The sequence below is a fragment of the Nipponia nippon genome, unplaced genomic scaffold, assembly GCF_047370975.1.
Source record: "Nipponia nippon isolate SJK-2023a ecotype South Korea unplaced genomic scaffold, ASM4737097v1 scaffold_9, whole genome shotgun sequence".
NCBI lineage: Eukaryota > Metazoa > Chordata > Aves > Pelecaniformes > Threskiornithidae > Nipponia > Nipponia nippon.
The window spans coordinates 2826564-2840273 of NW_028262413.1; the positions used below are offsets into that span (position 1 = coordinate 2826564).

The window sequence follows — 13710 nt, forward strand, 5'->3', positions numbered from 1 at the left end:
ACAGCGCGGGGACAGGGCTATCCCCAGAAATGCAGGGAGCACAGCTGTGAAACGTTTCACGGAGTAAAGCAACAACCTTTACAGTTGCAGCCAAAAGGAAATTTTTTTTTTAAACAAAAAATAACCCAACAACAAAAAACGTTGAGGAATTAGGGAAAAAAGTCCCTTTGGCTGCCATCTCAAAATTATATGGAGATAGGCCCTAGGAATAAGTGAAGTAGAAGAAAGCAGGTGATTTTTAAGGCTTCCTGAATAACGGTGACAGGGACAAAAATCAAACACCCAGCCCCTAAGTGCCACGGCACGAGCTTTCAGGTGAGATCCAGAGCGCAGAAGTAAAGGCTACGCGAAAAATTCTGCACTTAAACACTACCGGCGCAAAGAGGATCCGACTTTGCCTTGGTGTTGGTATGTCACCTGGCTGCTTTGCGGCTAACTCGTCACATCCACAGTGACATCAATCACTTCTGTGATCATACGTGTGACACAGATGTTATTAATGCAAGGATCCTTGGGGGAAATAAAAAAGCAAGGAAGAAATCAAGCCGTTGTTTAAAATGACCTCATACAGGACCAAAATCTTGGCTGAACTTCTTGCATCCAGTACCAGTATTTTAAATAAATTTGCTTTTAAGTACATTTCTAGTCAGGAGGAAGATGAAGTTTGTCCTTACTCCAAGTTTAAAAACTCAGAGGGCAAAACAGCATTGGGAATATCAGCAGCTTTGAACTCTGTTGCTTCAATTAACATCCTGTTACTACTGTCGTGCTACCAAAAGACTGGCACTGTATTTCGTGTGGAAACCCCGTTTTTGTTAACCTGACGCATCATTACCTCACTCTCCCACTCTTTACTTGTGCAGCGCCTTTTGAGTTGCAACTCTTCTGGAACAGGAAAGCCCAGAGGAATGGTTAAGGTTCTGTTATGCTGGCAACCTACTGTTGAGGGAAGACCTTGGAGCAAATACGATTCGTCTTTATTTTACACCGAGACTCCAAACAGCTCTTTTGAGAGGGATCACTTGCGCAGTCTCGCAGGCAGGTAACGTTTTTCGACAAGTGTTAGAACTGTAACCCTATTGAAAGCACCGAAAGCCAAGCATTAGCTCCAAAGATGTACTTTATTTCATTATAAAGCAGATTGTTTAGGCATTATTTCTTTTTGTGAACATCCACCGTATGATCAGCAGGTCCTGCCTCGAGGACATAGCTGCTTGATAACAAAGATTTCACCACTAGACAACAAAAATACAGATGCATAGAACAAGTGCTGCTTAGACGCTGAAGAGCTAACGGTCTAAACCGCAACCAGTTCAAACAGATGATGTGACCAAAAACACAAGTACAGCTCCAGCCCAGCCAAAGCTGCATCCCCAAAAGTGGAGTCCTCTTTATTTCAAAAGAAAATTCGTATTGGGTTTCCTGGAAAAACAACAACAGCAATCCCCAACGCAGAAGAACTTCCCTCTCCTTTTAAAGTCACTTTTTAACTGTCCCTTATTTCACACCAAAATTGTGCTGTGGCACATTAGTACTTTATGAAAGACAGAAAAGTTATTGAATGTAGTGTGAAGTAATAGTGAAGGGTTGGTAGAGAACAATTCGCGGATACTTTATCCCAATACTTTTGTTCCTTTTCCAATTGTGATCCTCACCCCAGGAGTTTCACTTTTATTGACAGGCGTGTCTCATTCCAAATTTGCCGATTTCTCACGCGTTTGGTATTTGAGCTCAGTGCATTAACAAGGGCTTCTGGATGTCATCTGTGCTCCTTGGGTACGTAACAGAGTCCCATCACTCCAAGCAGAAACAGTAATGCGTATACTGTCAGCCCAGCACGCAAAAAAGCACAGAAGGCATGTTGACGCGGCGTAGAGAAACACTCCAACATTAGAACTCCTCATTCTGGTTTCCACATTGTCCAATACTGATTGAGGAAAAGTGTATTTACAAGACTCGTACACAAATATTTGCATTTGGTCCTAGGCACCTGATTAGTACTGACAATGTAAATTAAAATGGAAAAAATCAAGTGTTATTCTGGTCCATTAAAGCCTTTTACTGCAACTTCTCCAATTTGAAGGTGTGATCTTCAAAAAAAAAGGAGGAGTCCCAATACCTTCTGAAAAAGCACTTCGCTATGCACCGTTCGAGTCAATGAGATTACAGGATGGAAAAGCCTTCTACATAAGCAACTTCGAGTTAGCTGACAAGGGGCTCACAGCTAGATCTATAGAAACAGACAAGGAGCATACATTCTTCTCGCTCCTTTGCGGCAGCGAGCCTCAAAATTCACCAGCTATGAGTGGTCAGATAACATCCCCGTTGCTACAAGACCAGAATTTATTATCGACGAGAGAAACTTAGCTTTAGCAAAGAGCACGAGCAGATTTGCATCTAAGCGGCCATAACATCCATTTCTTTCAGCTAGCATCAGAACTAGAAGTACTACCCCTAACGGCAACAAAAACTAACTAGAAGGTTTTACAAAGCTGCCAGGATGACCAAGTTTCAAAGTTGCGACTCTTAGGCACAGACTCGGGCAGAACCTAGACTGACCTGAGTTTTCTGCTTCTGGAGGAAGGGTGGTGGGAAAGAACACGTTCCCATCTTATACCGAAACTTGACAAGTCTCAAGCCAATATTCAACGTCTGACAAGGTCTAGCGTAGTCATTACAAGACAAAACATTTGGAATTAGAGCTAACGTTTAGTAAAAAGAAACAACTGCCTTCCAAATCTGCCATACTGAAAAAAATAACCCAAACACAAAACCGAACATATTAAACACTGTTTGTGCTTACAACCATAATTATGGAACTTGAGCATTAGAGGGAGAGATTTTTCTCACCACTACTGCAAAGCAGCTGCAAAAACAAGTTACATGGAAAAAAATCCCTTCCAAACATTCATTTAACAAACATTTATTAAAACCTGTAAAGGTTCAGGTACACTAAATTTGAAAGGGGCTCAAAAAAATTTCAAGAGTCATCGAACTAAATCCAATTCAGAAAGCTGATTCTCCTAACACAGAATTAAAAAACAATTTTCTTAAAAAAATTTTTTTTGCACATTTTTCCTCATCAATTTATAAAATGCAAACAGTATGCTAGAAAAGTTTGAACATAAGGGAATGCGCTTTGGAAACATTATTAAAATATGTGTTCCTATAGAATGACATTATCAAGTTTACGTTACTTCTGTTCACCTGACTGGATATATTTGGAGAGTGTTCCTCCCCTCTTTCCGGGGTCCATGAGAAGCTCGGTTTAGAAAAGAAGAGCTCCCATACTGCCAACTTCACTCTGTTCCTTTACAAAAATTTCAAAGTACTGATAAATGATAGTGACAGCGAGCAAAATTCCAGTTCCAGACCCAATTGCCCCAAGGAAGTCTGCCAACACAGAGAGGGCGCCAATACAGAGACCACCAAACGCAGCAGCCGTAGGGATGTACCTGTAAAGCACAAAATGAGAATAGAAAAGGTGCCGTTAGTTCGCTCATGGTATTAACAAATACGGTTAGCGGTATATGGCATCTACGGAAAGTATTTAAATCGGAGGCAGGTTTTTTTCCTAGAAAACCAATCCCACTGAGAACAGAAGTAGCACTACAGAAATAATCTAATCAGGTGGTTAAAAAAACAAGAATGAAACTACATGAATGGAAAAAAGTCAATGGCAGAACACTCTCTCCTCTCATGGGTCTACAATCCCAGATAAGGAACGTGCAACAGTGCCAGCATGCCAGCTGAGGAACTAAAAAGCTCAATCTGACTGGAGGGAAGAAAATGCTAAGCTAAGAAGAGAAGGTATTACAGTCTACCATGCAATTAAGCACAAAGATTAAGCTTATGGCTACCAGCTCTTCGAATCATTTGCAGATGACTGAAATCTAAAGTTATGATAACATTTCTGTAACAGGAAGGGTGCACAGGTCCTACCCTGCAATTCGAAAACCTAGAGAGCCCACCCCTGCCTACCTCTGCCTCTAGTACACTTCAGTAACTACTTGTTTTAGAAGCGAGGTCTGCGTGAAAACAATAGTCAAGACATAGTAACACCTTAAAAATTACAGTAAAAAATACTTGTGCATCAGTTTGAAGTAGTAAAGTGCACTCAAAAGCTCATTATTAGCTATCCTCTAAAAAGCATAAAAATGAAAAAAATATAACCGGAAAACACAAGCTCCAGAATTTAAGGCACATTCTCCGATTGTAAGGCAAGAATATGCTGTACTATACAAGTCTTCCATTAACGAGAAGAATTCCATTCTGTGTCTCATGCATGCAACATTGAAGGTGAAAGAACATCTGTCTTCTAGGATCTAGAAAATGGAAGTCAAAGCCAAGTTTGCCACATGTTTCCCCACAACACTTTGCATAAACAGCCTGTGAAACGCGTAGCTCACCTGTTTAGTTCATGTACCATTGAAGTTTCTCTGTGGCCTCGCATTACCATTTGTTGTTCTTTCAATTGTTTGGCAACCTGTATCGAATCAAGAACGGAGCAAGTAAGTTTAGCGTCACTTGCCAAGGCCGTGGAACTTAGTACAATGGGAAAACAGAAGCAAGACATTTCAGTAAACGGTGGTGGGTTTGGGTTTTTTTTGTATTGTTTGGTTTTTTGGGTTTTGGTTTTTACATTATTCATCCGAGTTTAAAATATCCAGCATTTTAACTTCAGACAGATTGCAGTCACAGGCACTTTTCCACACTGTCAATGACACGAAGCTTTCTTGGATAATTCTAGTCCCATTGAGAAAAGGAAAATCTGGAAATTGATAGGCTCTCACACACATAATTCAATTCCTGTTCTGCCACCTCCCCTTCTCCTGGTTAGGGTTTAGAAGATGTTAGCAAAACCATCCTATGAAGTGTCCACTCCATTTCAGTTTCCCACATTCAGCGGAGCTAACTATTTCTTTGTGGGGCCATTTTAGAAACTATACGACTTAGAAAGAATCCCTTCTTGGAACATTATTCTTAAATTGGATTTCTGCAATTGTACAGGGTTACAATAGAGCCCTGCAAACATTTCACTAACAACTGAGGGGAACTAAAACTCTAGCAGGGAAACTTCTGAAAGTGCTTGTCACTGAATCGAATGTACCGAGAAAACACACTTTCAGATGATTAAGCTACCAGTTTTCCACTACATAGTGAACACTTAAGTAATGATTAATCAATTCTTATTTCTGACCTTGTTTACATGAACTTAAAATAATTTTATTCAGTATCAGGGAAGTACATTAAAGTGTTAAAAGCTGTACGTTGGTTTATACCGAAATCAAAACCTGGCTATACATGGCTGCGAGTGCCTGCCTGCTTGCCTGACAACAAGCAGCTAGATGCAAGTCCAAAACAAGAGAGTGCTCACGCTGTTACAGCAACTGTGCAACTATTACATATTTGTTAAAGAATGGATTAAACCATTCCATGTGGCTGCCAAACTTGACTTCCTACCCAAAACCACACAATGCAAACATACCACAATGACAACTACTTTCCATCTTGTTTTCCAGTTCCAATTTCAGAATGATATAGCTGCTGAATATCAAATATCCTGTAGCAAATGGAAATTTTGAGAAGCTAGGCTCAGGTACACTAATGCACTGCACTATATTCTCTGTTATCAGTGCTCTCAAGTTAAAAATAACAACCTCTTGTTAATCTTCCCCCCAAAAAAGTTCAGAACTCTCTATGCCAGGCATGGGTATTCAAGCTTTACCTGCACATTCTTTAAGCTTTACCTGCAAACTGCCCTGCGTACAGTGCATCTGTCATTTGGCCCTGAAAGAGTTTCTGCCTTTCCCGTTACCTTGCCTGCCCTCACACTGATCAGATGTTACATAGCAATGTTCGAAGTTCCTTAATGCCAATGAAAGCAATTATTTGAGTTTTGCTGTTGATGTTTTTGAAAAAGCAGTAAAGAAAACAGGGGAAAAAATTACTCTGATTCTGCCCTCACCCTCCCCACTTACCCAAAAGACATAGTTGCTGTTTATACAAACGATAAGTATTACCAGCAAGATTACCAGCATAATAGCTATTTCAGAAGAAAGTCAGTCTTGTTCTGACAACAGCCCATCTGTTTTCATCATGTACGCTTACATAATTTATCATTTTAAACTTACATCTTTGGCAGAGGAGCCAGAGACTTCAATCCATGTCTTAGAGAAGAAAGCACAGGAGCCCAACATAAATACAATATAAACAACTGCATGTACAGGGTCTTCTAACACTGAAGAAAAGGACTCTGGAGGTGAGAGGTAATAACAAAGTCCACCAACTGGATAAGCACGAGCAGGGCCTCCAGATGACGTGTCCTAGAAGGAGGAAGCAAGCAGTCACCAACTTTCTCACTATTTCTTAGCGATTAAGCTAAGCCTGCATTTATATCACCTTCACGTCACTGTGTAGCATTACCACTACAGCATCACACAAAGGTTCAGATTTATTATCACAAGCAGTTTCTAAAGTGGAAACGGAATACAACAAGGAACACCAAAAATACCTAGGACAGCAAGGAACAGCCCAAGGTAAAAGGTAAATGGAGACTTAACATCTACACTCATCACAGCAGGTCTTGTACTCTGCTATTAATTTAAACAAATTACTAGTTTCGGCGTTTCAGTGTACATGACCGCCTGTAGAAGTGTGCCTTAATATTTAGAGACCATCTCTTCAACCACGCATTTTAATGGTGCTCTTATATGTAAGATTAGAAGGAATACTCACAGACCAAGTGCCCAGCAGGCTAACCAGTAAGTTGCCACTGAAGCGAGCAGAAAGCATCTGGGAGATGACGTACAAGTTTGACACCAGGGCGGACTGAAGAATAATGGGAATGTTGGAAGTATAGAAGAGCTTGATAGGGTAGGTGTTGTACTGGCCGCGGTAGCGAGCAGATTTGATAGGAAGATCCACTCTGAAGCCCTGGAAAGTTTTCAACAGAAAGTCCCCCATTATATCTGGACATCAACCCATACCGCAGGTCATGAATGGCAAGCGGAAGGCCTTGACAGCAACAGAAAAAACCCTGCAATCATTTTGTGCAAGTACACATACTCTACCCAGAGGGCTATCCACGCAAACACTTCTGCCAAGCAGGGTTATCTAAACTCACCCATGTAAGAAGGTATGAAAGACGTAGACATCAGAAGAAATCTGAAGTGTCGAGAAGACTGAACATAGTGTCCAGGAAAAGAAACATTAAAACATTCTATATTCTTCAGCAATTTGCTGCAACAAACAGCAAGAGACATACAGGCTTAAAGACTTCAAAGTATTTTCCAGCAAAAAGCAATAGCATTTGGGTTAGGCAATATTACACGTACACTTTTTTTTCAGAGACCAAAGTAGGCCTCAAGTCTTTCGTGTGGCTACAGTAAGCGTGTAAACTGTTTAAGAGAAGCTAGTGTTAAATGAACATCCAGATGTTGCAGGTACAAAAATGAGTCTTCTGAAGGCACTAGAAAGGCAAAATATAGTTTCCTGTAGAAGGAAGCAGATTACAGATCTACTTCCATACAAACAGTTTTACAGTCCTCTTTAGTCCAACTGACCTGGAAATAAATTACAATAGCAAAGACAAAGATGGTGGCAATCAGATTCATCAGGTTGGGGAGATTCTGACGGTAAAAGGCCTCACGAAGAGCTCTGACTTTGTCTGTACGAGTAGCCAGAAGATGGAACAGAGCGATGATGGCTCCCTCAAATTCCATGCCTTGGAAAGGAAAAGAAAAACCAAGTTAGGTCTGCTGTGATTATCTCCAAACTTCAGTGTGTTGTCTCATTAGGCATACTGCTGAACTACAGGATTCAGAAGGGGATTTCTCCAAGTCTTTTTCATCTTGAGCATGCTCTCAGACTTTTACTACTGTCATCCTTCATATCAGCTATGTTCTTTCCAAGATTTTTTTTTTTTAAATCCCCCTGTAGTGGCCTAGAAACTAAATCACAGCCCAACAATCAAATGGGATAACTTTACTGGTCTCCAGAAACATTGACATTCACCAAGTTCTTTCCCAATTTAATAAAATTAAAATAAACGAGGGAGGCAGCACGCTTTCTAGTATCGTGCATGGTGAGACACCAGTTATTGTTTGTATTACAGCAAACGTGATAACCTCACTTAGGTTTTCTACTAGACAGCACCAAACAAGATCACCTCCTGTCAGGTTTGGAGACTCAGGTCTTTGGGGCAAAGAGGAGGACATGCAAGGAGCAGAAGGAAACAGATGATATTTGTCAGTAAGTTGGGCAGCAGCTGTAATTCAACAGCAGTCTACCATTATTGCGTTTTAACGGAAGCACTGTAAGAAATTCAAGTTGAGGAAATATCTTGCGAGATACTACAAAATTAAAAAGAAATGTCTTTGTACTTGCACCTTGCATAGGAGCACTTGCTGTATTAATAAGATTCACTACATGGCAACTACATAGCTAAGATGATAATAACAGCATTTCCCAATTAAGTTAACATACTGCAAAAAAAGATTTTGCCTTTTTGTACAAAATTAAGACTTTTATACAACTGACATTTTTATATTTTAAATGATCATTTTGCTATTCTATATCAGAATGTAAAGAGTTGGAATTTTAAAACAATATAGGGGGGAAGCTACTTCGGTTTTTAATGTTTCATTGGATAAATAATTCAATCCTAATGCAAGTAAAGAAAACGGACTATGCCGTATTACCTCGCCCGGTGTTCACCGTGGTGGGGCTGAATGCCTTCCACACAATAGTCTCACAGATATTGGTAGCAATGAAGAGAGAGATGCCAGAACCAAGACCATATCCTTTCTGTAGGAGCTCATCCAACAGCAGAACTATCAATCCAGCAACAAAAAGCTACAGTAAAAAAAGAAATACAGCATTAGTCCCATCCCTTTTTCATTTTTGTTAAGAAGTTAACTTGTACTAAAAGGAAAGACTATATATACGAGGAAGCAGGCACACTTTGATCTTTTTTCCTCTGCATGTGGGGCAGGCAGTCCGTAAGGCTGGTTTTTTTGATTCTTTCAGAGGAAGAATAAGTAGAGAGGACTAGAAATTACCTGAATTGTGATAAGCAAGCAGATACCAGCACCCATCTCAGATGGGTCTCCATACATTCCAGTCATTACATAGACAATAGACTGTCCGATGGTAATGATCATTCCAAACACTGTAGAATAAAAAAAAAAAAAAAAAAGGTATGTATTTGTTCTGGAGATTTATGTCAGTGGGCAATTAGAGAAATATAAATCACTTCTTTGTAGAGAAAGCTGGGAAAGAATACATAAGTCACAGGTTGTTTAAATTCAAGGGCAAGTTAAGTTTGTTGTCTGAAATCTGGCACTGAGAATACAAATACACACAGACACTTCAGAAACAAATACACTTAAGCAGCAAGTGGGTTTGCTTACCAAAGGTTGCTTTACATATTGAAAACTCTGAGGGTGTTAAGATATTACCTTAGCATTTTATGATTCTGTTTTCCCCAGTATAAACAGATCAGTAGGTTGTGTGGTACAGCACAGAACAGCTAAAGAATACTCAAATTTTTCTAAAAGCCATTTACCAAGGAAGCACAGAGATCTCTTATTGCTGAGAAAGAACCATGCTTGAAACCGCAAGGTAAAAACAACTATAACAAACATCTCGATCAACTCTTTTATGTTAACACTGACCAACGCAGTTCAAAGGTTGGGTGCCCACAGTCTACATATTGCTTAGTTTATCCGATGAGATTACAGCAGCAATGCCAATTGCAGTTACTTTTCCTGAACAAACCTACCTGAAGCTTAACAGCTAACAAGGCAGAGAGCAGTCACTAGAAGACTAATGAAAGACAGAAATCTGTAGCACAGCATGAACACATAGCATGACAGAAACCCATATGTCTGACTCCAACATTCATCACACGGTAAGTTTACACTTCCTATTGTTAGGGTTAGATACTTGAAAACATCAGCCTTTGATATCAGCTGTTACTTACATTTCTGTGCTCCGTTGAAGAGAGCTCTGTCCTTTGGGGTGTCACCAACTTCAATTATCTTGGCACCTGCCAAGAGCTGCATGATGAGCCCAGAAGTGACAATAGGTGAAATACCCAGCTCCATCAACGTACCTGCCAGACACAGGAAGAACAATGAAAGAAAATAACGGGGCGTACCATACCCAGGCACCTTCGAAATTCAAAGTTTGTTTTTTCCACTCCTTACATCAGAACGGAGAAGATATAAAACTCCAAACCTCCATATACACAAAAGGCTTCAATGATAACAGAAGCTTGTTAAAAGTCAGTCTGGTAAGTAATGCAGTGCTGCTCAGCACCTTAAAAACTGTTTGCTGAAAAAGACTTTTGCTGTCAGGAACAGATTTACTCTGCATAAAACAAGGTAGGAATTTGCTTTCTGCCTTTGACAATCTTTATTATTCGCAATTTTAAACAGGAAAACGCAAACTTTTTTCAGGAGCGTACCAAGTTGCACACATGCATCTATGCACATCTTATTATGATATAAACCAGTCGATAGCCCAAGTGATATATGATGACAAAGTGAATTCAGGAAACTGTCATCATTCTTAATTCATACCTGCGTTAGAAGGCCTCTAGAAGAAAGTGAAATTTATACAAACTATCATGAATTTTAGTCTTCTGTCAGACAGACTCAAAGATGTCACCCAGAAAACCAGAACACGTATAATATGGCTTGAAACATGAATCAAAAAGCTTGAAATCTATACAGAAGATTGCAATGGAAGTGATGCAGGTAATTCTCCCTAACTCTTCCCTAACCTTTTTCCCTCCAAAATGCTCCTTAATTTTTGTACATAATAGATTGCACACGGTCAACCATACACTCATTTCGCCGACAAAGTTGTGCCTTTCCCAATGCCACATTGGTTTATGATTTTACATAATATATAAAGAGTTTTCCCTCTCTACTTGTTTTTCTCTTCGTTAAAAGAGAACACAATGTAAGAACAAGTCCAAAACCTTTTTGATTCAAGCTAAAAAAACTCCCTCCTGAAAGGCTGACCATACCTCTATTTGATGCCAAAATCACTCTCATCCAGTAGAAAGGATCTGCCGAGTCTGATGACATGATACCAAACAAGGGAATCTGCATTTCCAATCAACAGAGGAAAACAGGATTAAATTAGAGACTTCCTAATATTCTTTAAACATTTCAGCTCTTCCTTAAAAACAAGGGAAAGAAACATACCTGGCAGCATACTAAAAAGATGAAGAGTGTGATAGCTGTCCATAGTACCTTTTCCTTAAACTGAATCTAAAGGAGAAAAAACCAAAACACAACAACAACCAAAGATGACAAAGCTGTCAAGATAATAAGATCTCATCAATCAGGCAAATTTTCATAGTAGCTAAAGTGCACTCTTATCTTCTCGTGAAGGGACAAAGTACAGGACATCCTGAAGAAAATAACTCACTCTTCATTCCTTTCATACTATATATGGCCAAAGAAAGTGACAAAGCTTTATTGAAACTTTAATCGAAATAAACAAGCTTCCACCAATGGAAGGTAAGTCTAGTACTTCCATGGACATGAGTCTTACATTTTCACAACAAACAGTTTCTGCTGTGAAAAAAAACAGCGCAGAGAACCTTACCTTGCTATTTTAAACTAGTTTATGCTCCAATATGTACTCCTTTCAACTTCTCACCACTCACTGCTATGGCGTAACCGTATCTGCACAACTGCAGGTACCAGCAAATACGCTCTTGTACAACCATATCCAGAGTACAGGAGGTACTAGACAAGCACTCCACTAAAAACAAGTATGCCTAAAACTGCCGTTCTCCCAACGAGAAAAAAACCCTAAAATCTTGCAAACTAAGCTGTAAACATTTTATACTACACAAATATAGACCTATGAAGAGAATTTTATTAACTTACCTTCCGTTCTGGCTTTTGGATTTCAGGCAGGATAACACAGAAGGGCTTGATTACTTCAAGAAATTTTACTGTAAGGAAATTAGTTAAACGACAAAGTGAACACACAGATACAAAGAACACTGGGAAAAGCTCAAATAAAATTTAATTTGGACACGTAGTTTATATGTTAAAAGTTCCAGTTAAGGACAAACGTTTGTTAGGTTTTTTAAAAATTAAATTATTATCTGTTCTAAATACATCTTACTAGCTGAACCTCTGCGTAAGTACAATTTGGACTGGAAATAGAAAAAAAAAAATGTCAAGAGTTTTCTCCTTTTACCAAGTAGGTTGACAGCACAAAAAAACCTTGCCGTGGTTTTGCACGAGTTTATCAATACACTTGAACTTTATTTCATTGCTTCTCTCCTAGCCTGATATTTGAGAAATACAATACCCAAGACACTTTTAACTCAGGGGTTACTTTTGTCCCATAGAGCTTAAGAATTCCCACACACTGTTCATAAGCAACAATTCAAGTTACTTTACAGAACGTCTCATGCAATGATCACCTCCTAGTCAAAAGGCCACATCCTTACATCAGAAAAATAAGTCGTCTCAGTCTTAGAAAAAGCGTACAAAAGAAGAGGGTATCTGCAAAGTCACAAGCTCTCCTATGAGAGGCAATATCCTATCCCTGCTGGCTGGCGGGGGCAGTTCAGTGTTTGCTTTGCCATGCACGTGAGGAGAGAGATCTGATTTTAAACAGCTAATACTAAACTTCTTAAGACAAATCCAAGACTGCACACGTGTTCTGGACTCATTTGAATTAAAATGTGTACGACAATGCAGGAGAACTGAAACTACTGGTGGCTTTCCGCTTCTTTGTGGAAGGCAACAAGCTTAGTGCCAATTTTGTAACACTTTAAGACCAGCCCATAAAAATTATTTATTAATTTCCAGCTATTAATGGCCTGAAAAGTTACACTGGATTGTGGTTTTAAACTTAAACCAAATCGTGATTCTCTCCTACATCTACAATATACAGATTGACTAAGACGCTTTTCAAGCAGCTTTTCCTCGAGGTAACAGTCGCTAAAGACTTCCATTCACTCCCATTAATCCAAGACTGGATTGGAGTTAGAGATTTAGAGTTTACTCTGAAAATATAATTGATTTTTTGGCTTAAAGCGTTATGACCAACGTGACAGCCGGCCTCCCCCCGCCTCGGCCTGGGGTGGCTGGGCTCGGGAGGAGTGCCCGCCCGATCACAGAGCAGGCTCCCTTCCCTGGGAAGATCTGCCATAACCAGGAAACGGGACCTTTAACCGCGAGTGGGGAAAAAAAATATTCCAGAGGGAGCCTCCAAACCAGAGGACGGGAAACCCGCGCAGGGCTGGCCACGGAGGGAGCGCCGCCGCCGAGGGCCCAGACTGGGGGCCGGCGAGCGAGGGCAGAGCGGCGGCCCCTCAGAGGGGCTCCCTGCCGTCCTGGCCGCCAGCAGCCCGGAGGCGGCGGCGGGGGGGGAACGGGTCGCCGCGCCGCCCGTGAGGAGGGCCCGTCCCAAGGTGCTTGTGAAAGGGGAGCCCGGTGGCCGAGCCGCGGCCCCTTGGCCGTCACGCAGCCCGCGGAAACCCCATTCCCCTCCCTTCCTTTCCCTTCCCGCCGCCGGTACTCACTGCCCATGGCGGCCGCCGGACGGGAGCAAAGAGCGGGCGGCGGCGGCGGCGGCGGCGGCTGCCTCGGAGAGACACGTCAGGGCTAGAGCCCGCCGCCCCCTTCCGCTTCCTGCCACGCGCCGCCGCCACTGCGCAGGCGCCGT

At 40.9% G+C, this 13710-nt stretch overlaps 1 protein-coding gene across 1 annotated transcript; it reads right to left on the reverse strand.

The window, feature by feature from the left end:
- Window positions 1–1102: 1102 nt before the first annotated feature.
- Window positions 1103–13703, reverse strand: SEC61A1 (SEC61 translocon subunit alpha 1). Its single transcript, XM_087743047.1, has 12 exons — window positions 13568–13703; window positions 11913–11980; window positions 11220–11285; window positions 11039–11117; window positions 9986–10117; window positions 9063–9172; window positions 8703–8856; window positions 7566–7726; window positions 6739–6936; window positions 6135–6326; window positions 4410–4486; window positions 1103–3455 (listed from the first exon to the last, which is right to left on the reverse strand). The coding sequence occupies exons 1-12, from the start codon at window positions 13572–13574 to the stop codon at window positions 3269–3271; spliced, it is 1431 nt and encodes a 476-aa protein (XP_087599173.1). The 5' UTR covers window positions 13575–13703; the 3' UTR covers window positions 1103–3268.
- Between the last annotated feature and the right edge of the window lie 7 nt (window positions 13704–13710).